Genomic DNA, 27,322 nt, shown 5'->3' with positions numbered 1-27,322 from the left:
GCACGAGCTCCGACCGAGGGGACAGCGCGCGTGACGGAGGAAGAAAGCGAGGTTTGAGGCCAGTGGCTCGTGATATCGACAGGCTCCGCGTTCGCTCTCGGTTACGCCACCGACGCCAACGGCGACGCCACCGCAGGAGCGGGCGCGCTCTCAAAGGCACGCCTAAACAAGTATACATTCGGCTTCTATATATATATATATATATATATATATATATATATATATATATATATATATATATATATAGGCATATAGGCGTGCGCACAGGGTGTCAGGGGGGGCGGCCGCCCACCCTAATCACCTAAGAGGGGGGGGGGGGGTCGCAGAATCTGCCCCATACATTGACTTAGTAGAGTGGGGGGGCGCTGCGACGAACCTTTGCCCCCCCTGATGGGGAACCCTGCGTACGCCTATATATATATATATATATATATATATATATATATATATATATATATATATATATATATATATATATATATATATATATATATATATATATATATATATATATATATATATATATGCCGGGTTTGCAGACCATACTTTGTTGTCGGCATCTTCAAAAAATTTGAAATTTCACTGTTAGTCATATATTTCTAAAGTGATTGATGCCATCGTTTTTTTTTCACATGTGGCCTCACCTTTTGGACGGTGAGCCGCTGCTGCTTAGTTATTTTATTGCCTAATTCCCAGCTACAAATTGGGCTGACCATAACTTAGAGGCATTTTTGTCTCGCATTGACCAAAAACGCACCACCGTTATAACGGATCTGCCTGAATCACTGACGGTGAACACGATTTCATCCCCAATTCCTTGCCAAGAAAACCTGAAAGCGCAACTGTGCCCATACAGATTGCTTGCCGATGTCTTCGTGGTGATTCTCCCAATCAGCGCATGACGAAAACTTTGACATGAACCAACTAGCCCCAGTCATCGCTTTACTGCCTATAGATATACGTACAATTATTTCTGAATCAATAATTATTATGCCTAAGGGCAGACTTTCGAAAAAAAAAAATTCTTGTCCTCTTTTAATGAGAACTAGAAGACAGTCAAGCCAAGGAAAGTACAGGGGATGTTATTTGTAGTAATTACGATACAAATCTGAAGAAATTAAAGTGAACGAAAAGACGGATATACCAAATAAAGTGGACGGGAGGACGACCGCCGCCGTAAACCAATTGGTAGAGCATCGGATTCGAAGGTTCCAGGTTCGGTCCCTACCGGCGGCAAGTTGTCTTTTCGTCCATTTTAATTGCTTACATTTATATCATAATTACTGCAGCTTTCTAATTGGCTTGATTGTCTGCTATAGTTCGCATTAGTGTTGTGTCTAACAAAGAAAAACGAGCCCCTAAAATTCCCCTTCTTTTGTCCTCTTTTATATCGCTCGATGAAGTCGGCCGTGTAGTCAGATTTGCCCGTCGGCGTAAATGACGGCCGTGTCTTCCCCGGCTGTCGCGCCAGACAAGCGCGCGCACAGGTGCCGGCGGCTGTTCTCGGGCGTCACGGCAGCCGTGGGCGCGCGCGGGACGGGCTGCCGTGGGACGGAGCAGCTGGAGGCGTGCGCCGTGTCCCCGCGGGTGCGGTCGCCCACGCGACTTCGGGCCCGCCTGCTCGTGCGCCACTTGTCGCCTCCGCGGGCATGTAGTGCATTTCTCGGCTAGGATGAATAAGAGTGTGGCGCGCACGCTCAGTGAGACGAAATACATCAAGTTTTCAGCCCTGAGATGGGGGAGGCGACCTCTCGCCAAGGAAACTAACCGAGACAAACGCGCTCGCGACCGACTAGTGTAACGCGGACGCGACGCTCAGGAGAAGCGCAACACCTCCAGACAAGGACCGAGTTCCTGTAAACGTATGATGCCGCTGGGAATGGGAATGCAACTATTCTTCATCATTTGGTACTGCAGGACGTTAATGACCAACGCACGTGTGGGTTTCAAGAAGCGATCGTTTAATATCTTGTTTTAGACAAGCGGCTCCTGCTATACAGCCTCTGTGACCGACTCGTAAATGTTTTCCTTCTGTTTTCTGTTGAGCACTGCTGTCATCTGCAGTCATCCTCCACTTCTCAGTGTTCGGTGGGTTGCTCTTCACAAGTAACCCACCGAACATTAATAAAATAATAAAAGAAACAGTTTAACACATCGTAACAGAACGAACGACTCTCCCAAATATTTACTTCTCTTCGTGTGGCATACAGGCGGCCAACAAGTATCGGGCAGTGGCGTAGCCAGGGATGGGCATGCTGACCGGACTTCAGCCCCCCACCCCCGAAATTTTTTGTGCTGTCATGCGCCACCGACCAAAACAACTACCTGCGCCGGAAATCATCCTGGATTTTTTCTAAAATTTCTTTTCACACTCGGTGCTAGCAATGGGTTCGGGCTGGCTGTTATCGCCACGCTCATTCACACGGAGCCATAACTCACAGAACCCCGTCAGACAGAGCAAGAGGTTTTCATAGCGTTTCGATAGCGAGCGCGCTCGTCGCGGCGCCCCCTGTATCTGGCGTTTGGATTAAATTCAGTGGTGAATCGACTAATTTTGGTAGCACCTGAATAAAAATGACTGGCACTTGGATTAATTTGTGTGGCGGTGAGATTAAATTAACTGGCGTCCAGATAAACTTGGCGGGCGCTTGGATTAAATTGAGCGGGAAAACTTGTAGTAGTGAGTCTCTTGACCAGATTCGAGAATAGTTAGAGTGAAAGGGAAGAATTGCCTTGTTAGCGCGGTTATTTTGATGTGAAGAAATCTAATGCACCCGTCAACCGGCCCTAGATGTCACTTTCAGGGGATTAAACCTATCGCGACAAACATTCAGCACTTCTACAGTGTACTCTCCTTTAGAAAACAATCATATGAGCAGTCAATAAAGATGTTAAAGTCGTCCACATATCTTACTAAAAACGTTTCGTACACCTGCAGTTCCCTCGAGGCGTTTTGCCAAGCGCGCACACACGCACCAGTGTTTGCGGAGTTGCCACTCCGGAATTGGAATGACTCCGGAATCATTCCACATTTTCGCTACCCCGGCGGGGAATGGAAATGGAATAGGGACAACGCTTGGAGGAATGGAATGGGAATGGAATTAAGCGCCTTTTGCACGGAATTGAATGGAATGTAATTACGTGTTTTTTCGAAAATAGAGCACGTTTTCGTCTACGCGCTGTTTTTCAAACTTCAAACGTTAGTAAGTCAGAGCCTCGAATTTAACAATAAAGCAATATTTTTAAAATAGCTTGGCTGGTTACAAGCACGGTACATTTATAAGCGACGCGCCTACTACAATTTTGTCCTTATACAGACTGTGACAATTCTGTCCTCCGAATTTTGTCTATATTGTTCCCGTAACCGCGGTTCTATGCCGTTGGTATCCGTCGTGCGGAACTACGGCGGCGGCATACCCCCCCTTACGCCTTGAAATATTTTTTTTTTCCTTGGCTGCGCCCCAGCCGCCTGCTGTCGCCCCACCCTTCACATCTTTGTTTTTGCATCTGTCGCCGTCGGCGACTCGGACGCATATTCGAAAAAAGCGCTTCTTTAAGTTGTGATGCGTATTTACGCTGGCGCGATGCTTGTGTTCAATGTAAGCTTTCGTATACCAGCTTGCGCGCCGTCTCACCTCATACTACCCCCCCCCCCCCTCCACCTTTTTGCAATACTGTCCCCCCAAAGGCGCCCACACATGGGCGCCTTTGCCCGAAACTCTGTCAGCGAAAGCCTGTAGGTCAGCGCAGCGCACAGTGAACTGTGTGCCCCCCCCCCCCCTCTTTACAGAGAGGGAGAGAATAAACTTTTGAAAGCACTGGTTCGGGAAGCCAGCCGAAGCAGGAGAGCCCACGTAACCACGGCCACGTACTTTTGCAGTTCTTAATGGGGCGTTCATTCTTTACTCTACGTTCATTCTTTACAGCTTTATGGCGCGTTCATTCTTTACTCGATAAAACTATCAAAATGCCTTTCCTACATTGAGGAATTACAGGAATGGAATTTAATGCCCGGCCATTCCTGGATTGGGAATGGGCTAAGTTTTTTCATTCCGAGGAATTGAAAGGAATGGAATTGCGGCAAGTTCTAATTCCCCGGAATGGTAGTGGAACGGAATGGAGGCGCCCATTCTGCAACACTGAGTCACGCACACATATACTGTAAGCGATTGTGATACCGTGCATATTATTACTGAAGCTGACCAGCCAATCACTCCCAGTTTTTATAAATAAAGTTCATGGTAAAGCCAGCCCGTATTTGGCAACAATTCCAATAAGGATATTTAGGCCGGGGATCGATCATTAGTAAAATCTTTAGTTTCTTTTTTTTTTTTTTCAATTATACAGCGTGTTAAGAAATGTGTCCGAAGATTCTTAAAGATAAGGGAAATAGAATATTTGCTCGCTGCCTTCATAATTACTTTTTCTGTAGCAGCAGGCGTCTTAAGATGACTAGAAGATATCAGTTACGGCAGTAATTAAAGAAATTAAGTTAAGTAACTTTTTAATTAGTGAAGAGAGGCAGCCGGGTCAAATGGGAGAATTGAAGTTCTTCCTGCGACGAGCCTATTGCCGCTCTGTGATTTCGAAAAAAGCGGCCTCTGGTAATTATTGCGAAGTAATGAAATTTGACCACATTAACTGGCGAAACCGAAGCGCAGATGAGCAGAACTAGCAGACGACCAGAATGACGTCACTGTTCACGACAACCATTCCAGTGGTGTTAGTTCTTCTAGGTCACTCTACTTCTGCATTAGTTAACGTATGTGCGCCAAGCGTGCTATAGTCGCAAGCGCATTCCCTCACCACGAAGCGAAGTCGATCGATGGATGATCTAACGACTCTCGCACATTCTGGGCGTCTCGAAGAGTATGGCAGTTGCGCTCTTCCACTTTTCGGTGTCGGTTTCGCCGGCGAAATTGGTCCGATTCCATCATTTCCAAAAAGCGTCCGCCTTTTGGAAGTCTCAAAGCGGCAATGGGCTTTTCGCGGGAAAGGCCCCAATTCTCCCATTTGACTCGACTGCCTGTATCCATTAATTAAAAGGTTAATTAATTAAATGTTTGATTGTTGCCGTAATTGACGTATTCAGTCATGTAAAGATGTCATGCAATAGTAGAGTCATGTAATACTGCGTTTCCATTATTTATTGTTATTTTTTTAAAGGATTTTCGGACACATTTCTTGAAACATTCGGTATGTTGTTAGGACACGTTAGTGTTTTTAAATAACGCCGGCTACTGCTTTTCATGGAAAAAGTTATTCGTGAAAATCACAGCGATGAAAAAAAGAGTTACATAAATTCACACCTATAGGGGCAGTTCGTGTAAGTCAATCAAGCCCAGAGTTGCCAGATGCTACCGAGCTAACAAGCAAATAATCATCACAAAAGAAGCCCAAAAAAGGCGGCGCGACTTTCGCGAAGGAGCCCAAAACAAGCGGAAAGTTAATCAATTTTCCCATTCCTGAAAATATTTTCAGTTGCAATGAATATAACTCAGTTACGAAAGGGAATTCAAAAAATCACTTTATTTTGTATAGCGAAATTATGCGCAACTATGAACGAAAGCAGGTATTTACTTTTAAAATTGTCTCCTGGGTAGTCTCCATTCGGTTGAATGCACGTTTTGCCAGCGCATGATTAACGTCGCTTGTTGATTCCCCCAGCCAGGCCCGTAGCCGGGGGGAAGGGGGAGGGGGGCTAGCCCCCCCCCCCTTCCCCCGGAATTTTGGTGAAGTAAGTGGTTTTACCTAAAATGAATAATAAAAATGGGTGTTTTTCTCAAATAGTCAAGGTTTTCAGCAAGTGCCCCCCCCCCCCCCCCCCCCGAAAAAAATCCCTGGCTACGGGCCTGCCCCCAACGTATGTTTGACTTCAACGCTCAACTGCACAAAGTCATCGACAAACGCGCCATTAGTGAACGTGATGATAACTAAAATAACTATAGTTGTCACACGCACACAATGTGTTGAAAATAACGCTACACATAACGTCCAGTCTCGTAACAGCACTAAAATTGGCAGTCCAGTCACAGGGGCACGGAATAAATTTATATATGAAGCGACACGGTCAGGTGAAAGTATATATACATAAAATCAGTCGAAAAGTTTTTCTCAATGATTTCCTACAGTACATACCACTCCCTTTTAGAAACTTGTTTAGTGCCAATAGTGCCCGCGTTTGTAAGGCGTATGTTGGGCATGGGCCTAGGATTTTCCTGATGCTGAAGGGCCTACCGTCCAGTGCCATTCAATCTCCTAATAGCCGCAATGTTGTCTGTAGTCGTCGTATCATGGACATTCTAATAAAATATGTTGTACATCTTCATCCGCGTGGCCGCATGTACATTTTAATTTTAGACTCTCTGCTCGTGAAATTCGGAGGCGGGTCGGACTGAATACAGTAATCTGCTCAGAAAGGTCGCGAAATCGTTGGAATTGTGCGAAAGTTGATGTCCTGACCCGATTCGCAGTTAGATGTTTGTGAATGGGCTGACTGGATTAGTGAGCACGCGGCAAATACCGCAAGAAATCAGATTGCGAAAAGACAGTAAAGCGCGCGGCGTCCTTTGGTGGAAACTGACAAACACAGCTCGGAGGAACGTATACAGCGAACGTATTTACGGAACTTTTGTCGTATTCGAAAAAAGAAATGCCTGCGTTCAGGGATCGCGTCGGGGGCGAAGGGAGGGGGGTAAGAAAAGTATCGTAACAGTCAAGGGTTGTCTGTGCGGCACGATGTCAGCACGAATGGCAGGGCAGTGACGTCACTTAGGTTCACTGCTCTTTGAGCCATATTAAAAGCTCCGAGAAAGTCCTTCTGCCGCGTACAAAAATTATCATCATCATGAACCACCGGCTCGCGCTTTCTTCGTCCTCTTCTTCATCTTCGCTCCCAGAGCGCGTGCGCCGATTTGTCCAGCGTGGGATGCAATAACTCTGATGGTCGAGTGAACGAGTACACAGAGAGAGAGAAACAAAGAGTTAGATACAAAGAGAAAGAGAGAAAGACAGAGAAATAAATAGACAGAGGGGGAAAGAGGTAGAAAAAACACAGTGCGAGACAGAAAGTGAAAGAAAGAGAGAAATAAAGGGAAGAAAGAGTGAGCTAGGTACATAGAAAGAGCGAAAAAGAGAAAGGGAAAGAAGGAAGACCGCCAAGCCTCCGCTCTTCCTTCAGGTCTGGCACCACTATTGCGAAGATGTCTTAATTAATATAATTAATTTACTTATTTATTTATTTTCGTATAGTACACATGGCTGCTTAAAGCCATTGGTAGTAGCTTTGGCATATACGTGCATTTGTTTTGTTTTTTTCTCTCAGGAAATGAGTCCGAATGCGAAGTGCAGAAGCGCTAACGGTGCGCTTTATAATAATTATTTTGTTACTTATTATTATTCTTTCTTATCTTAATTTTCCGAGGTTATCCTGTCTTGATGGGCAATGATAAATGTTTACAATTTTCCTTAATTGCGCCGTCGCAAGAAATACCGCGTTGAGCGCACTGTATTTTTTACTAGACGCAGTAGAAATGCTAACAACTAAGGCATGTATACGGTTGGCATTAACACACTGTTCATTCTACGCACGTATATTGTTCTCTAAAATAAAAATAAATGTATTAATATTCAGAACAATAGGTACGCCGTTTCACGATCTGGTGAACAGATTGTGCGCACATTCAAACAAAAAGAAAGTGGGATTGGTTTTATCTAAAACGACGTAATCACACGATAGTGTTTACAACAACTAATTGAGCTGGGAACGACATTTCTCTATATTCCTACGTTGAGGGATAGAGAAATACCACGCAGGGTGTCTGTTTCCAGGTTCCACATGCTTTTACGCAATGCGATTTCGAGGGCAATCCGACGTACGGCTTGTTAATTGAACCGGTAAAACACCTAACAAGTTTCCAACAGGTTGCCACAGTTTGCAACATCCGGGTATCTATATATCTTTCAGAGATACCACACGTCATATGGATAACCACAGCAGATTAATGTGTGTGTGTTTTACATAACCGAACGGTCAGATAAGAATACTGACCGTGCAACTTTGCGCTTATTTTGAGACTATACTTTTCTGCGTGTGTAATTTCAAGTGTTTTAAGTTTCTACGCTAATGGAAACAGTCATTCCTTTACGCCAATGAAAGCCGTGTGCCTTGTTCTCGCCACTCTCAGCGCGTCGCCCGGTCGAGTGTTTGATGAAATGCCGTCTCGCTCGTGAAAATGGATCGCGTTAAAGCTATCTTCCAACTATTGCCTACATAAAAATAAATAAATTGTGTAACGGCTTATTTACCAATCCACCTTTCACCAATTCCAGGTGACACTTTCATTTCCTGTTCTGGCAGCGCGCCGTCATAGTGATATTTGCCGAAACAAAGCACACTCGCTGAACGTATAACTATACAGACTTGTCTATCTGAGGAATTTTACGCGATCCGCCTTCTTATGCGGCGCGTGGAAAATTTAAATGAAACACCAGCGCATTTTGTCGTGCAATATGGGGACGCATATACATGTGTCATCCTTTGAACTCATTTCAATATTAATGTGTCCAGCGAACTCATCTGCTCTAATTCGTACATTGCAATACGGGCCCAAAAGTAAACAGGTGAAAGTAGTTACGTTTTGTTAATTAGTTGATTATACCTTCAGATTAGTCTTCAGTTACGTTCTCAGATTTCTCGTCTTCTACAAATTCATATGCCTCCATAACAGGTGCCATAAGCGAAGGAAGCCAGGCGCTACAGGAGCGTGTTGTACTCTGAGGACATAAACGCAATAACTTAGCGGTTAAAGCTCTCCAACGTAGTTGTAAGTGACGACCAGGTCAACTCGTGCGCAGTTCATAAATTAGCATTCAAGCGTGCTCTCTGTTCCAGCCGAACAAAATGTCCTCAGTGAGAATATGAAGACCAGCTAAAATGAATGTCTCTAATTTGTTATGAGGCATAAAAATTGCAAGTTACCTTACCTGCAAATTCTTGCTAGTATTCTATGGTAGGCGGCAGAAGCGTGGTCACTTGAATTAAGACCACAGTCTCAGTGTAAAGATGGCCGCCCTACTTGAGACATGCATCAGTTAAGAACGGCGTCTGTAATCATATTTTCGGCAAGTGAATGTGTATATATAGCCCATTGGAATGCATCGACAAATGAAAGCTAAATTTCGTAATGCATGTTTGTCACAGCAGCAGATGTACAAATGGAGTGTCGCATCTGTGAAATACACGCTCGTCACTCGAGTCAAGAAAAATCGACTTGCGACGAGAGGGCATGACAGTGCTTGTCCTTGTACTGTCCCATGCAGCAATTGTGAGCATTCGGGATAAGGTATTTTGATATTCCCGCTATATTGCACTTAGATCTCGTTCCGAATGATTATTACATGCATAGTGACCGCTCACGAATGCATCGAGTTCGATCATCTCTTGAAGAAGTGCACCACCACGACTGGTTGTCTTGTGTTTGGGAGGTTATCTAGAAAGATTATTCTAGGGTGTTTCTAATTCTCTCAATATGTCTTAAGAGTAATTCAGTGTCGTTTGACTGTCTGGCAGACATGTGTGCATCGCGAGGAGCTCTCTCAAGCTTGTTTAATGGCGTGGCACGAGCTCTGCAATAAATATATATAGGGCGCATCAGTGAGAGACGATATTCAGGCAACTTATATGATAATGACCAATGTGCACTGTTCGAGTTGTCGCTCTTTAGTCGCGCTTATTTTCTGCATGCGCTGAGCATAATTAGCGGTGGGAGCGAGTCTTTCGGACACAATCAGTTGACTCTTGGTATTCATGGCCTTTCGTGTTCAACACATTCCAACGCACGTTGAATATAAACTTGACACATAAACACTCCTCGGCGAGACAGCGGCATACATAGATAAGAGCTATTTCTTTATTTCTCTTCTCCGTGGAAGGTCTGTGAAAGGAAACCGTCCTATTGTTTGGCACCATGCCTGGAGGTAAGTTGGTTAGCGGCGCTTAGTAACGCGCGCCTCTTTACAAGTGAGAAAAGGTTCGCGCGAGAGTCAGCCGGAGCCTTTTGACGAGTGTAGCCGTGTAAGAAAAGAGCATGGCGCCATTCTTTGATGCGAATAGACATCGCACGTGTGTTGCATGGCATATGCACGGCGCCCGCATCGGGGTCAGGCTAAATATACTGTGCAAGGTGGTTAGTGTGAAAAAAAAAAGTTTACCCGAGGCAAAGGGACCATGGTACTACTGACTAGCGTTAGCGTGTCTTTTGCACGAAATTTCTGCACATGGTTGGACGGCTTAATTTTAAACATATCAACCATGAAAAGATTGAAATTAATCAAGAAAACGTGCAGTGTGCCTGAAGCCTAGCTTTCGTGTCTTTTTCACCTGCCTTAAAGAAAGTGCAACCGCTGACTCCTATGAATTTGACCATTTACCAGTTCATATTGAATAGCTGGCCGCGGAGAGTAAGAATACTATCATATTATTCGTACGACTATATGGCTATAGCTATGTGTAGTGTTATTGTAACAATACTATTCAGCAGGAGCACAGCGAGGCGAGCGTCGGGGCCCGGTGTTCTCTTATTCGCGGGGAATTCAGCACAGCAGCTCCCCACAACTGATGGTTTGTCATTCTGTGTCTATGGCCGAGGCAAAACAAAAACAAGGGCGCGCATTGCCGTGCTATGGGAGCAGCGAGGTAGCGACGCAGCCCCGGCCGGCGTGTGTGGGCCCCAGGGACCGGTTTGCGGGGCCGGCCGGCCTCAGCGGACGCCCATGTTTGGGAAAGCCGACGGTGGCGCCGCTGAGCGCGCCTGCGGGAAAGGAGGGCATAAAAGCGCGACTTGGAGGCGGTGCCGGCTTCAGTTGGGTGACCCTAGTCGACCGACAACACACACACAGCAGGTCGTTCGGCGAGCGCAACACAGACAGGAAACAAAATGCGAGAAATCGTGCACATCCAGGCCGGCCAGTGTGGAAACCAGATCGGCGCCAAGGTGAGGCAATTACTGTGATGTCGGTGTCCAGTATGGAATTTCGCTTCCCCGGCGGCGCCAGACGCGCGGGTGCCCAGCCAACCACCTGTCAGAGGAAAGGCACCCATCTGCCGGGCCAGCGTCCCCGCGTCGGTTGTGAGCGCTTCCTCATGCGAGAATCCGTGCAAACCAAGTTACCGCGCGGTAGCTTGGTTTTCGCGCAGACTCGCAGTGCCCCCCCCCGAGGTGATCCGAAACACGCGCCGGCGCGCGTCTCGCGGCCACTCCCCCGCTGTGACGTCACCGCGCAGTAGAACGCCGACGACGCTCTGACGCTTATGGGAGCGCGGTTTTTGTCTTGTGATGTCACGGAGTGATCTTTTATGTAGGAATTGTCGACAAACACAGATATTAGGATGAAAAAAAACAAGTTCAGATGTCTTAGGGACGGAAAGTATGGAAGTGTGGAGCAGGGGCGTAGCCAGAAATTTTTTTCGGGGGGGGGGGGGGGGGTTTAACCATACTTTATGTATGTTCGTGCGTGCGTTTGTATGTGTGCGTGTATATATACGCAAGCAAAACTGAAAAATATCGGGGGCGGGGGGTTGAACCCCCCCAACCCCCCCTCCCCCTGGCTACGCCCCTGGTGTGGAGGGCGAATCTGACACATAGACATCCCGTCGACATTAATGCCGCGTACTTCCCGTCAGACGCCGTTTTTTTTTTTTTTTTTTTTGCTGAAGAGTTGATTCAAGCCTAGAAAAGCTCAAAATTTGCTTGTGTCCAATGAAAACACGTGGAAGCAACGCATTCCTATCTCCACAACGTGATGTCCACTATGGGTCTCAGAAATATTGGTAATACTGGCCGAAGCGGCCATGGACCAGCCAAAGTAAACTTCTGTGCGCACTACATAGAGATATTCGCGGCACAGATATTATATTTCTTTTCTTTTTTTCTTTCTTTGGTTTTCCTTCTCTCTCTCTCTCTCTCTCTTTTTGTTAGACTTCGTTGAAACGTCGCCTCACGGCAAGAACGATATATCATAGGACATGTAATTGACACCGAAGGGCCAATTACAGTTGTGTGCAGCAGTGGCCAGATGCCTTTTCCGGTAAAATGCGGAGGCATCAGCGTCAAGGGAGCTGCGCGAAATGCATTTTAGTATTTTACTCTAAAGCGTGCTGCAATACACCATTGGCAGTCAAGGTAGGGAATAGTGCAGGCCCATGTAACCCACCAGTCGTACGTCTCTTTCGTAGCAAATGGCGCAAAGAAGAAAAGAAAACAATAACAAAGCGCGTAAAATGTTTCGGAAGGCGCAACAAAAAGCATCGGTTTGTGAGAAGAAAGTGCCATTTTGATTCGAAGCAGCCGAGCGCAGCGGCCTTTGGCAGCCCACGCGTCAATTCTCTTCGGGGCCGTGCGGGCACCCCGCAGTGTTTCCGCGCTTGTTACGGCGACCGTAGCAGAATTGTCGAGGCCGAATGGCTCGCATGCTGCAACGCCAGCGTCTCCGACTGTTTGGTCTCGCTCTCCCGGAAAAGAATGGTGGGTCCGCCGTCGGCAAACAAAAGAGGGCTGAGACGCCACGCTCCACCGGTGACCTTCCGCCAGCCAGCGTGTTAATAAAACACGGTCGCAGAGGGCCGCTGTCCGCGCACCGCGTGTTGTCTCGTAGCTCTGACGCCTGCGTTCTAGAATCGCCGCCGCTGGGTGCAGCTATAGAGCCTCGCTGAAGTTGAAGAGACGAGCAAAGAGCGGAAACGTGTGTGTTCGTACCGTTGACTGGAAAGAAGGTTAGTACGAATTGTGTCTGACTTTCAAAAGCACGAAACGAGCAATTAATTCACTAAGGTTGCTACTTGGTTTAGTTGAGTAATTAATAACTTCTTTACTGTCGCAGCGAAGAAAAAAAGGAGAGCTCAGTACGCGAGTTATACAAGGCCCCGTACTAAAATTTGCTAGTAGAGAACACGTAACAGCGTAAAGGAGGGGGGGGGGAAGGAGTGCTAATGATGATGATGATAATATATAGTGGTTTACTGCGTATGGGCCAGTGATGAATAAAGAGCGCCGTGGTGCGGTAAGATTCATAAGAAATGGTGCGGTAGGCGATAATGGAACAGCGTATCGTAGTTGCAGAGAGCAGGAGCGTAGACTAATGGAACAGCGTATCGTAGTTGCAGAGAGCAGGAGCGTAGACAGAAAGTATAGACTTTCTGTCTACGCTCCTGCTCTCTGCAACTACGATACGCTGTTCCATTATCGCCTACCGCACCATTTCTTATGAATCGTACCGCACCACGGCGGTAAGATTCATAAGATATATGTATAAGATATATATATATATATATATATATATATATATATATATATATATATATATATATATATATATATATATATATATATATATATATATATATATATATATATATACATATATATATATATATATATATATATATATATATATATATGTGTGTGTGTGTGTGTGTGTTTGTGTGTGTGTGTGATTCCCCCCCCCCCCCCCCCCTCTTACTATGCCAGTGGTAAAGAGGACTAAAACAGTCGCCGTAGAATACGTAAAATATAGAATAGAATGGTGAAAATGGTTTGAGCGATGAACCTGAGAGACATGGTACAACCTAAATTAAAAGAAAATCAGCAAGAACGGTACCACGAGGAATATGTAGGAGTAGGTCACTCGGTTAAGAGGAACACACCCTGGCGGTTGTGGCGGGCCATGTTGAGAGTGATGCGAGCAGTGACAATGGAAGCCTTGTTGGAGCCGCACTGGGAGATGCTTCCGCCTACGGTCGTCCCTGAACCCACGTACAAGGAGCAAGCGAAGGGAAATCCGCTCTGCGTGCCGCGTAGGCGTAAGTGAAGCCAAATAACACGTATAAAGTCCTTATGCGCCACGCGGGAGCCACCTGCTGGCCGGATCATCAAATGTGTCATGGAGAATGATGTAGGGTACTGTTTGTTACGCCACTTGCCACACCCGATCGTTTTCCGGCGGCCAAACTTCGGGACACTGAGATTGGAGCATGACCCTATTTTTAGTAAACTAAAGGAAAGCCAATCATGCAGTATCATTTATTCTGATATGAAACTTAAGTAGATGCAATATAAATCCGAAGGTTGCAGGTTTGGTCCCTGCCGGCTGCAAGTTGTCTTTTCGTCCACTTTACTTGCTTCACATCTATATGACAATTACTACAATACACTTAAAACAGTACAATTAACGTCCCCTATGCCTTCCTTGGCTTCATTACCTGCTGGTTTTTCATTAAGGTTGTGTCAAACAAAGAAACGAGCCATCAATATTTTCTTCCTTCATTCGTGAATATACACAAAGCGTAAAAAATGCAGTAATGAGCATTGTTTTACATTCAGCCAGCTTATTTCGGGATGAGCCAACAGAAAGCCCCAGCATCAGAGTTAACTTGACCAGATGTTTACCAGCACTCGTTCACGTGTCTCATTTGCCAGATAACCCTACACGAAACTCGCGCATTAATGGTCATGGTTATACCATCCAAAATGTCCGGCTATGTAGGTGGCTGCTCGCCGCGTTCTTGCTGCTTGGTGCTTACACAGAAGAAAGAAACGCTGGATTGCCTTCGTCCCTTGTGAACAATGACACTTAGCTTGATAAACCGGCTTACTCCTCTGTAGGCAGTCTAATAATAGATGCATGCTGGCCCAAAAGGAGCAGCGTTTCGTTATGCGATTCCCGCGGGACGTTGCAGTCCCGTAACGGCTGCCTGCTCACGTGCGGCCTGTATAGACCCGAGGTAGCTGACCGGAGCCCGCTGGCCACGTACGATGAGTTTTGCTCACGCAGCGTTGATGCATTTCGTTGCCGAGGCAACGCAAACACGTTGCCCATTTGCAATACACGGGCCCCTGTTTTTCCGACGATTGTCCTCTCGTCAATCTCATTACCCGCGATGCGGGCGCAACTGGATATGTGAAAGCTTGGCTTTCAGGTGGTGGTCATGGACAGAATCGAGGAGGTGTAGGAACATTTTAGGCAAAAACTGTAACAGTTTATACCATTGGCATTTGTATGTCGGTACATCATCCACTGTAAACACTGCAGTGCATACTGCTGCGTTCACATTAGCGCGCCTTGCATATATATTTAAAAATCTAGGTAGACAAGCAGGTTTCATTGTTCCGGTAAACGAAAGGGTGGTGGGGAATATGGGTTATAGTGATTTTGTGTGTGTGTGTGTGTGTGTGTGTGTGTGTGTGTGTGTGTGTGTGTGTGTGTGTGTGTGTGTGTGTGTGTGTGTGTGTGTGTGTGTGTTGGCAGGGGGAAGGGGGTTGAGCTTAGTGGCGGACCACGGGCATAGTAATTGTACATCTTACGTCTCGTTTACACACCTGAATATTACCGCGGCCGAACAGATGAAAAAAAATTAAATTACATGTAAGGACAGATGGAAAACACTATATTTAGCATTCCGAAACATATTTCGAGAGAGACACCGATATTGATATAATTTTGTCCTCTCCTTAATGCGACGGAAATGAGCGAACCTATTGGCTGGTGCATCTGTACGCATTGTCTTATGTGCGTGCAGATTTTCGAGGGGGATGGTTGCGTGAGAGGATGCACTCCGGGGCGACCGACTCTCCCCTCTATTTTCTCCTGCCACAGCACCGCCCCCCCCCCCCCCACAACCTCTGTCGCACCCCCCACCTTCTATCACGTAATGCCAAGTAGTGACAAAGTGCTCTCGTATACGCACCCCAAAGGAAAGAGACAGTCATTTTCTGAGCCAACCTCGCCGCCGCCGCCGCCCTCCTCTTTCATAGAGAATCTTGAAGCCGCACCTAGCGAGGTGTCCCGGACTATACCGCAAACGTTTCTGTGCACCGGCGGTTTCTTTTGTCATTGTTTGATTTTAGCGGGTTTTCACTTGTAGCTATGTGGTAGTTCCTTTTGCAGCGTACACCTTAGTCGATCAAAAATTTACTTCTGTCGGGTCATGCAATAAGAAATAATACTCCCCGACCTTGAGGTTATGAACCCTGGTGAACGCGGGAAGATTTTAATGGCGACAGTTTCCATAAAAGTTGTTGCTGCACGGTAGAAGTTAGCACCCCATTTTGGTCCACGATATGGTTCAGCTAAGGGCTGCTGAAGTTATCACGCGAGAGAAGCGGCCGGCGCCATTTTGCGTCCACGTATCGCTCTATCATCTTCTCGGAGTCCAGGCACACGCCGGCCCGCTCGAATGCGCAGCTTCGTTGCCACGGGGGCTGTAGAGCTTCGTGCACTTACGTAAGTTGCATTCTGCATCTCAATCAAATTCATCTTTCCGCAGTTCTGGGAGGTGATCTCGGACGAGCACGGCATCGACCCCACTGGGAGCTACCACGGAGACTCGGACCTGCAGCTCGAGAGGATCAATGTCTACTACAACGAGGCCAGCGGTCAGTGACCGCCGGGCGGCTAACTCGCCACGCCTCGTGGCTCGCCCCGGACGTTCGGCCGTCCGAAGCGCGCGCCATGCGAGTAGTGCGCCCTGAGCTGCCCCTGCAACAGGGCTCACGTGCCGCCGCCGTGCTGCGTGTCGGCAAAGCGCTGCTTGCCCGTTCGGCTCAATCCAGGGTGACGTGCTTGCGCGCATGACCGCGCGCGACGGAGGGGGCACCTTTTAGCTCCCGTTGAATCTCGTGTGTGTGTGAGTCATGTGTGGAAGTCACGTGCGAGCGTGTAGAGTGGAGAAATAGAGGAGAGTGACGGAAATTGAAGATTAACTCGGGCAGGACGTGGGCTGCGTTGAGCAGACAACCGGTGGTCGCTTTAGAGTATACCAGAATGAGCATACCCATACGGATAAAAAAGTGAGGAAAGATTATAATTAGCTGATGCAATGGCGAGGGATGCAGGGCCAGCGCGGATGGAGAGCATTCGGAAAGGAAAAATATTTATGCCTCCCCATCCCCACAAGAAGACGAAAGAAGGAAAAAGGCGCGCCTCCTCAAAAAACACGGAAAGAGTCAGTACACAAAGACTTGGTGTGGATGTCAGTGCGCATTCAGACACGTCGGAGTTTCTGTCCTCTGATGCGACTTCTGGTGGTTGCCAGGCGGCGGCAACGGCATACTATAGTTGGTAATGAAGACATCGATCGTCATTAGCTGCAGTGGACTCTCTGTGTCTTGTGCAGACGGACGTTCCTCTTTCTCTCTCTCTTTCTCTTTTTTTTTTGTGCGTGACGGTGGGATTGAAAGGCGGCTCCACATTGCTCAGGGCCTGTGACGTTGCACGGAGCGCGTTCTCAACCAGCGCACTCAACAAACGCGGAATGCTTATCGGCGACCCGTGCGCCATCTGCACATCACACGCAGATGGTGCATGTAAAAATAATATCTTCTATCTCATGTGTATACGTACCTGAAAAATAATTCCCGTGGACTGCGTTTATCGGAATACCGGGACAAAATAATTTCGAAAAGACGTCCAAATTTCCTTGCCCTTTCTATAATCCTCATGCGATTCGACCTATAGGCGACTATATAGTCGTACCGATAAATCGCATTCAACAAGTCCATACACTATATGTGCAGTGTTATTAAACACGTCTCCTCCGTAGATGCAGTCATCTATTCGTGTTCTAACCTATTTCGGAGTGGCGTGTGTGTGTAGGTTTCCTATCCTACGTACTGCACGTCAGATTAGACTCCGCGGCGTGTCCATCGTATCGGCAAGCTCAACAGTTTACACGATACGTCGACCATGGTCGATCGATAAAATTCGTCGCCCTATAGACAAACTGCACATCGCAACAACGCGAATATGCGGTGGCCCTATTGTCGGTTTTAGTATGATGTCCTCACGTAATATATAAATAATTTAATGAAGGCAAAAAAAATGCATCAAACATACCGCTGGCACGATTTTCCTCGAAAGATCAAATTAATACTTCGGAGCAAGCTTTCAGATGCTACTTGGTCAAAATGATCCTTCAAGGTGCTAAAAGAGAAAGAAGCCTAGTGTTATCACAATCGTCTGCCGTTTTTGCTTGCACGTGCTTTTCCACGCAGTTACCGTTTGTTTACAAACACGCACTCTTTCAAGATCGTGCCTTAGTTCACTGACCTTGGAAACATCTTCCCTCATCCCCTTTTATTTTGCGTCTTAGAAGGAACGCGGGAACTTGATTATACAGCACTCTAAATCCATTATACGTTACAAATAATCTAATGTTTTGCAAGATAAACCACTGACCTCCTACACCTTAATGACCTTGCCTCTTCGCAGTCTCTCACACAAGCTGCCGATTTATATGAAAGGCGTTCAATATTCAATAGCAGCTCCTTTGTAAATCCCTCAGCTGCTATTAGCGACACGCTATACTGTTCCCAATACGCGGTTGAGATGCTTGGACCGCTAGAGAGATGCTTGGACGTCGAATCGCTAAAGGTGTGCTCTACATTCGCGTACACTTTCTTTTCTAGTTTCAGTTTTTCGTTTGTAGAGATTGGGGAGTGGTGGCAAGGGTGGGCGCTTAGACTCCGGGGGTGCTTGAGCACAAAAAAGACGGAATTGTCGTCGTAAAGGGTAACCACGGTGCATGTAGGTATAATTTATATGCGCAGTTGTTTTTACAAATTTCCGAAACTGGCTCAACTGCGAACACCGTTGGGGCGGCCTTCCCGCGCGAGCCTACGCCATACGGTCCTTACACCTGCGGTGAACGCACGGCTAAAGACCTAAGAAAACAAATACGGTTACAAATTCGCGTGCTCCCTCGAAGCGACATTTCTTTCCTTTCTTCGCAAAGTCCATGCGACACGAAGGCTCCCTCCCACACTGCGCCGAATCATCTCAACAGTAAAAACAACTGGCCGAGCCAGGCGAGTCAGTCGGGCCGCGGGTGTAACGACCAGGCTTAATGACGTGCGCATCCTGTTCCGCACTGGCCGCCCTCTTTTGTGTTCGCCGCCGTGAGTCCGAGTGGGCCAAGTTCACGCAGTCTCGTTCGTCCATTACGCTGGCGAGTGCGTCAGCCGTCAAACCAGCACTACACTGTACCAGCACCGGAGAATTTCCGAGTTCACGGGCCGGTATTTTCTCTCCTCTCCATTCTTTTTTTTTTTCTTACACCCGTTCCATAGAAGATCAGGTTCATCTTCGCTTTTTATTTTGCGGCTTCAAGTTTCAGTTTTACGAGACCGTAAGGAAGGATGAGGGGTCTGAGAACGTGCGCGCCACTTCCGAGCTTGGTCGTCCGTGAAGTCGCGGTCTCTGTGGGGGGATGCGAAGGGGGGGGGGGATGTGGGCGCCGATGGACTTGTGCGCAGACACAGCGGCCTGTCGACCAAGCATTCATTAGAGCTCTCTCTTGTGTTCGTCTCCTGCGCCATCAGCTGTCTCACCCGTCGTGTCTTCTGCAGTGGAGGGCTACGCGGAGGGTTACGCTCGGTGCAGCATTCTCACGCGCCATTCCATTAGAGCCCGAACAGATAGTACGGTGCCAGGTACAGCATCGCATTGGCGTTGCTGAGGTCGCATAGGCAGTCAGACTTCCGAAATTTTGTTCAAAGTGTGTCGTTCAGATGACGGAATGATTTATTTATTGATGAGGTCTGAACCCACCATCCGGTGATATGATCATGCAGCAGGAAGCCACAATCACTGAGCCACTGTAGCGAGTGCCGTGCTTAGACACCATCACGCAGTCTCGGTTGGTACAATGTTTCGAATGAACAAATAAATGGTAGCTCCTGCCACGAATGTACTGGTGCCTTAGCGTTGCGTCGGTGCTCAGTGATCTGTTCGTAGTCACGTCAAACGTTCTACGGTGGTACGGTTGCAGAGTAGAAGTTGGTAGCGCGCAACAGTGGGATAGCCATAGAGCTTATGCATGATAATTGTAACGGGACCACATAGAAGAGGCGGTGACGCGTCCTAGAAAGTGTAATCGCAACAGCGGTTAAAAAGCCTCAAGTGCAACTTTTCCTCTCATCCCAAAGTCGTGCACAGAGAACGTGTTGCGTGGTGACATTACGCGGTGGACTCGTGGGTGGCACACACATGCTATATACAGGGGCGGCGCCAGGATTGTATTACTGGGGGGGCACCCACGACAAGTGGGTTCCTTCAGGGGGGCAGGGAGGCTGGGAACATATGCATTGTATTTTGACTATGCTTGCTTTTGGGGGGCAAAGGGGGGGCAGGCGGAAATTTTGGGGGGGCTTCAGCCCCCCCAAACCCCCCACTGGCGCCGCCCCTGGCTATATAGAAAAGAGTGACAATTACGGATCTGTAAAAGTTGAACTTTATTTCGCCTTTGGTTCTCGCTCATTGTAAATAGAAAGAGAGAGAGAGGGGGGGGGGGGACATTTTTCTGGTAGAAAAAACTGAGAGGTCGGCCTGAGTCAGAGTTCTCACTTGCGACTCAGCTTTGGGGAAAGAGCGTAAAGAAAGATAAAGAAAGTGTTGTTATCAGGATGAATGCGGCGATTAATTAGCTTTAAAAAATCGAGGACTCTTCAGTCTCAAATCCAGAGCGCTATCGTGCAATAATTGGGAATGTAGATAGTGTGAATAACAGCTGTGCATGTGTGTGCAAATAAGGGCTGCACGCTTAATTGTGGATGATGTAATAAATGCTCATTAGCGTATAATTCTGTTCTAAATCGACCGCCCCTTGCTGCTTAAGTAGTTTTCATTCCTACTGTATGTCTCTCAGATTCGTTACTATTGACATTTCTGCGCCATTTGTTGCGATTATTTTGATTTGCTTCGTGCCCGAAAAGAGGCAGCGCATACACGCGTACTCGGCTGTCCTTCCAACGAGAGGTGACTGCACGCCGTCTACTAGTTTGTTCCGCGCCGCATTGGCACGAGGCCGCGCGTGGGAGTGGGCGCGTGCGTGGACCACGAGTGGAGGCGTCCGACCTAGTAGTAGGCTGGGCCGTCGTCGCCATAAAAGGACGCCGACCGGGCCCTGTCCTCGCTCGTTCGCTACAGGTGACGTGCCCTGGCCCCGCGTCTTTCCGATGTGGGCCGATCCGGTCACTTCTCTGCGCGGGCCAGGGGCCTAAAGAGGAAACAGGTTTGCCACGCGTTGTCCGGCGCACCTTCCAACGTGCAACCACCGCGGTAGCCGCGCACATCTTTGTTTTCTGCGCGCATACGGTCGAAGAGGAGGCGCGTTTTGGAACGCGCGTGATGCACCTGCTGTCGGTGGTGCTGAGCCGGCCAGCGCGGCCGCTGGACGCTGCCACTCCTCGCTTCTCCGCCCGTGGAAGTGTGTCACTGGGTCAAAAGGCGGAACCAAGCGGATTAGCTCCCGTTGTTTACAGCGAAGCGGCTCATAACTATACTCGCATGGTGCGCGGCGCCATCTCATGCGCGCCGGTTATAGGCTAAAGTTGCTACTGTGAGAGCTTATACGTGTTCCAAGCAGAACCCCGATGTATTTATCCACTGAGAAACAAAAGAAAAAAAAAAGAAAACGAACCGCTGACGTATACCCCTCTGCACCCAGGCAAGCAGCAGCGACAAACTGCATCGGTATCGAACAAGACAATTGAATGGAATGGAATAACTTTATTTAACTTAAAAAAAGAAAACAAAATGCGGGACGGAGGCAGACCCGTGTCTATAGCTCGAGAATAGCCAATCAGTTTATAGTTTGAAAACGGTCATTTCTGAAGCACCGAGGTTGGTAGTTTTGTCCGGTACCACATGTAAGCGTCATCGTCGTTACGGGATGGCTATCTGTAATGTTGGTGACATGCCGTAGGTGCAGGTAGTCTCTGAAGTGTTGCGCGGGCATGAGTGCTTACGGAAAGTTTGTTCACGCCTATAGTTTAGGTTTCGGTGATGTGACCAGCGTTTTGCAAAGCGAAGGATAATATAGGCGCAAAGTTGGAGCTTGTGCCTATTTTATCTTTTGAGTCTGGCGTTGTCGTGTTGCGGTCTTGGCAGTGTTCCTGCCATGGTTCATTACTCCTCGAAGCCGCCGTCGTATGTTAACGCTGGCTCGATTACCGGCCGCGGCGGCCGCATTTCGAATGGGAGCGAAATGCAAAAACGCCTGTATGCTTAGATTTAAGTGCACGTTAAAGAATGCCAGGTGATCCAAATAAATTCGGAGTCCCCCGTTGTGCCTCATAGTTACATTGTAGTTTTGGCACGTAAAACCCCAGAATTTTTTACTTTCCGAAAAATCAAACAACTCGGACAGCAATCCGCGGAGGTTACTTTCGGTTCAAAAAGCCTAACTATGTGATCTGTGTATTCAAGCAAACTGCCTGCTAGAAATTGTTTTTATATGTCCCCGAGCAGACAGCGTCAAAAGTTCACACCTAAAGCCGCGAACAGTTAGGAAAATTCCATGACGTTAGGAAATTCCATAACTGTAGAGCGGGCGCTGAATGTTTTCCTTTTATTTTTTCAGGTGGCAAGTATGTGCCCCGCGCCATTCTCCTGGACTTGGAGCCAGGAACCATGGACTCCGTCAGATCAGGACCATTCGGACAGCTGTTCAGGCCCGATAACTTTATATTTGGTATGTACTGCTTTTAAATGTATGCACGTATGTCGGTGGTTGCGCGTTATACTGGCAAACGGTGTCAAGAAGGCTTAAGAACTATATACGCGCCTTCGGTTGGACGTATTTGACTGTACGCGCGTACGAGTCACCGGCTGCATGCACGCGCGTCGCAGTTTTGTTTTTGTTCAATGGCGTGACCATAAAACTACGAGGGAAACAGTGAAAATCTTCTTAGACCCTTCATACGTCATGATCTAGCGTGGAAACGTCCTGTTAGCTGCGTGCAAGACGCACACCGTGCTCCTCCTCCCTCATTTTCTACTTGCACAAGTGCATGCGTATAGAAGGAGCAAACTCACTCATACATAATTTCTATGCATTCACGTGAACAAATTTTCGCCTTCTTCCAGATAGTGCAAGTTCTATCACGGGTGCACCCACAGTGAATTCATCTTTTTCGAATTATGTCATATTGCATATGAAAATATTATCTGGCAGCACTGAATTTAATCCGGTGGACGTGCCCATGCAGTGTATGGCTCTTGGAACTCCCTATTAACAAGCATTTTTAAGATCTGAGAAGCGTTTTTATGAATGTTTAAACACTCATTCTAAAAAGACAGGGCGTGCAAACAAGGACACAAGAAAGAAGTCAGGACACCACAAACGCCGACTAACAACTGAAGAGACGCACAACGGCTGAAAAGAAAGAAGGCACGAAAACTTATCTGCGCATGCCCATGTAACAGGCGAACCTATCAATCCGGCACGCGTGGCGGTCTACGTTGAAGATAACTGTTAAGGCATTTGATTTCATCTTTATGCAAGTTAATCGACGGTTGGCTCACGCATGCGCTACCACTATTCTCGATATGCCATGCTTCTATCATCAGGCGCGTTTCTTCATTTCTATGACGGTACAACACTGCGCATTCATCGAATTTTGGCGTGCACTTACAATCTCGACAATGTAAAGATAGATTAGAAGGTGAGCCTCCTGTTAGCGATCTCTTATGTTCCAACAATCTCTGGTTTATGCACCGGCCCGTTTGTCCTACGTAGAAGCGACCGCAGCTGAAAGGGACCGTATACACCACACTCGTACGGCAATCAGTGAATTTGTTGGTGTGTTTTACGAAACAAATATCGGTCCGCTTCTTGTCTTTTACTCGCTCATTCTTCCTCTGCACAGCGGCGCAAATCTTACCTAGCTTATTGGCAGCCGTGAAAACAACATTAACGCCGTATCTACTTCCTACTTTCTTTAGCCTGTGAGACACGCAATGAATGTACGGTATACCTACGACACGTTTCTTCTTATCGCTTTCTGCAACCATGCTCGGACTTAACACAATAGACTTCTTTAAACGTTCAGCGACCGTGGCCACTGCATCACGAGGATACCCTACATCTAAAAGACGCGTAACCTGTGCGTTAAAGCACTCATTTTGTGCTCACACGACTTGGTGAGGGCTGATTTAAGGCAAGACATGGCGATACCGTTTTTTACAACCTCCCCTCTTTCACTGCGGCATCATAAGTAGCCGATATATTATGACGTGAAGACACTTGACATACATAGGCACTTGCTGGATAACCATTTATAGATCAGCTCGACAATGGCACTCCTTCTCTGCCGAGTCTGCGAATTGAATGGAGCTCCCGACACGATGCGTGCAGGTCAGAGCGGCGCGGGCAACAATTGGGCCAAGGGCCACTACACAGAGGGCGCCGAACTGGTCGACTCAGTCCTGGACGTGGTACGCAAAGAGGCCGAGAGCTGCGACTGCCTGCAGGGATTCCAGCTGGCACACTCACTGGGCGGCGGCACGGGCTCCGGAATGGGCACGCTGCTGATCTCCAAGATCCGGGAGGAGTATCCAGACCGCATCATGAACACATTCAGCGTCATGCCTTCCCCGAAGGTTCGTAGGGTCGTGTGAGCGTCCACACTACATGACGCCTGCCTTCAGGCATGCATACTGCACAAGCTATCACTACCGCGTCTAGTATCGGTGTTACGCAGTGCACTGCTAATCGCGATTAAGCCCGACAGGGATCAAATTTCTCACCAGCGATTGGTTCCCTTCTGCAGCTTGCGTAAGAGAGCCGATCACGATCGAGAAATTTGATCCGGATCAGGCCAGATCGCGATCAAAAGTGACCGTGTGACACCGGCTCTAGCAGCAAACATTAAACAGGTGCAAATCAAATCAGCACCTTTTTGCAAAGTACATGTGAGCCGTTCCACTGTGCGAAGGCGGATGACCAGCGAAGCTGTTTAGCACACGGCACAGATGTGACACAGTATTTCGAATCATAGCCGATCACACATCCTGCGGCTTAATGCTAAATGCCTGTGCAGAAAGTCCCTTTCGAACTTAGCGTACGCTCCGTTGAAGTTTTCCATTTGAGCAGCGTGGTACTTGCGTCTGTTTGCCGCTTTCTCCGTTTCGCGGCATGCGTCGTCTTGTGTGGCTTGCCGCATGCGCTTGGCGTTTCGTGCACGATCTTCTTTGGTGTTTACTGCCCGGGTGTTTCCTTCTTCATTTCTAGTGGACCGGTTGCGAGTGGTGGGGTTGGCCCAATATATGTGGCGCATTCCCTTTTTTGTTGACGCACGGAAAAAATATGGCTGTATTGCCTGAGTGCTCATAGACGTAAATGGCGTAGCTCTGGGCGCCGCGCACTCAGTTAACAAGAATGGGATAATTGACTGGCCGCATATGCAAATACGTAAGCTTCGTGGCGCAGTTAGTCATTCTTGTCCAGGCGATTGGTAGGCTGCTGTCGCACGTGTCGTATGGAGGTCGCGTCCTGTCCCGTCGGAGTGACCGCGCGCCCGTTTGCGTTGGATGGTTTTGTTTCCGCGGTAACAATTAAGCATGACATCGTTGTCCCGTAAACCCGGTGTATGAAAATTTCAAGAGGCGGGAGGGGAGACGGCGCCTGGTGTGGACCTCTCCCCAGCCTGGATACATGTTCCAGGATAAAGGGCGAAAACGAACATGCAAGCGCACGCGTACGAGAGAACCTTAGCACGAAGATGGTGCATGAAGTACGCAAACAACAAACACTTGCTATGGATTGGTTATAATGAGGATTCTATGGATTATTTTACCTATACTGTTGCTAGAGACAACCGCACTCTGCTTGCCCCGCAGGTCTCCGACACCGTCGTCGAGCCGTACAATGCCACCCTGTCGGTGCACCAGCTGGTGGAGAACACCGACGAGACCTACTGCATCGACAACGAGGCACTGTACGACATCTGCTTCCGAACCCTCAAGCTCACCACTCCTACATACGGAGATCTCAACCATCTGGTTTCTGTCACAATGTCCGGAGTCACCACGTGTCTTAGGTAATGAGCTGCTTGTTTTCTACAGAGCTCGTAGTTCAAACAGTGCAGTCATGCCAATGTGAGATCAGACAACCGAGAGCACTCAGATAGTAGTGAGGGATAAAAAACCGTGTCATCGTGAGACAAAGTTCAACAAAAGGCGGAGGCCAAAAGGGCATTGTTCTGATCTACTGTATAATCCACGCTAAGGCGAAGTGTGTCGTTGTAAAAATGCGAACCGATGATTCTACGTCGAAACAAGAATCACTAATGCCACGGGGACATCGGTACCATGCTCCGCATAAGATGTGGGTCTCACAATTCTCACAATTTCTCGTTTTCTCTGAATTTCGCAACGTGACACGCTCCAAAACTTTCCAGTCACGAGTATGAAATCTTTGCAGGTTTCCCGGCCAGCTGAACGCTGATCTGCGCAAACTCGCTGTGAACATGGTGCCCTTCCCACGTCTCCACTTCTTCATGCCTGGCTTCGCACCACTGACGTCGCGAGGAAGCCAGCAGTACAGAGCGCTGACTGTGCCAGAACTGACACAGCAGATGTTCGATGCAAAGAACATGATGGCTGCCTGCGACCCGCGCCACGGCCGCTACCTCACAGTAGCCACCATTTTCCGTGGTCGCATGAGTATGAAGGAGGTCGACGAGCAGATGCTCAACGTGCAGAACAAGAACTCGAGCTACTTTGTCGAGTGGATCCCGAACAACGTCAAGACTGCCGTCTGTGACATTCCGCCCCGCGGTCTCAAGATGTCAGCGACGTTTATCGGCAACAGCACCGCCATCCAGGAGCTCTTCAAGCGGATCTCCGAACAATTTACTGGTCAGTTCAATTTTTTTTCGAGCACACCTAGCGTTTTGGTGGTATTCACGCTCCTCATTTAATGCTTCTGCTGTTTTTCAATACAGCCATGTTCCGTCGTAAGGCCTTCCTTCACTGGTACACTGGGGAAGGCATGGACGAGATGGAGTTCACGGAGGCCGAATCGAACATGAACGACCTGGTGTCCGAGTACCAGCAGTACCAGGAGGCCACGGCCGACGACGAGGGAGAGTTCGACGACGAAGACGCCCTTGCCGACACCGCTTAAATGACTATCACCGCTGGATTGTAGAATTGGAGATGTCTGAAAAATAAATGATATACTATATTAGGCAAGCCAGCTAACTGGTGTGCATTATTCGATATTGCCATAAATGCGCCTGGCGTTGCGAAATACGGCGCGTCAGTTATTGCACAGGTCCATAACGAATGTCGCAAACTGCCTACGCTTGGTGCATTGAGCACCAAGTGCAATGAGCACATTTATATACATGAATACGCGTTGTCGCTGATAGGCGCCGTGAGTCAACGAGACAACACGCGCTCACGAATTGACGCTACTAGACCGAGCGGCTTTTGGGGCATCTCTTTTAAAAAAGGTAAAATTGAATTTCGTATAGCTGCACCA

At 47.9% G+C, this 27,322-nt stretch overlaps 1 protein-coding gene across 1 annotated transcript; it reads left to right on the top strand.

The window, feature by feature from the left end:
• The first annotated feature begins 10,834 nt into the window (after positions 1-10,834).
• LOC119375795 (tubulin beta chain) lies at positions 10,835-27,011 on the top strand. The gene is made up of 7 exons (XM_037645906.2): positions 10,835-10,994; positions 16,322-16,430; positions 22,415-22,525; positions 24,191-24,435; positions 25,675-25,874; positions 26,258-26,694; positions 26,781-27,011. The coding sequence occupies exons 1-7, from the start codon at positions 10,938-10,940 to the stop codon at positions 26,960-26,962; spliced, it is 1,341 nt and encodes a 446-aa protein (XP_037501834.1). The 5' UTR covers positions 10,835-10,937; the 3' UTR covers positions 26,963-27,011.
• The last annotated feature ends 311 nt before the right edge of the window (positions 27,012-27,322 follow it).

This window comes from Rhipicephalus sanguineus, chromosome 1 (genome assembly GCF_013339695.2).
Source record: "Rhipicephalus sanguineus isolate Rsan-2018 chromosome 1, BIME_Rsan_1.4, whole genome shotgun sequence".
Taxonomy (NCBI): domain Eukaryota; kingdom Metazoa; phylum Arthropoda; class Arachnida; order Ixodida; family Ixodidae; genus Rhipicephalus; species Rhipicephalus sanguineus.
Note: the sequence above shows the minus strand (reverse complement) of the source record. Positions and strands in the feature narration are given on the sequence as shown.

Excerpts from the sequence above, each read along its gene's own strand:
- LOC119375795 (XM_037645906.2), top strand. The coding sequence starts at position 10,938 with ATGCGAGAAATCGTGCACATCCAGGCCGGCCAGTGTGGAAACCAGATC. Across the intron at positions 10,995-16,321 it reads GAAACCAGATCGGCGCCAAG|TTCTGGGAGGTGATCTCGGA; the intron begins GTGAGGCAATTA and ends ATCTTTCCGCAG. Across the intron at positions 22,526-24,190 it reads GCCCGATAACTTTATATTTG|GTCAGAGCGGCGCGGGCAAC; the intron begins GTATGTACTGCT and ends CGATGCGTGCAG.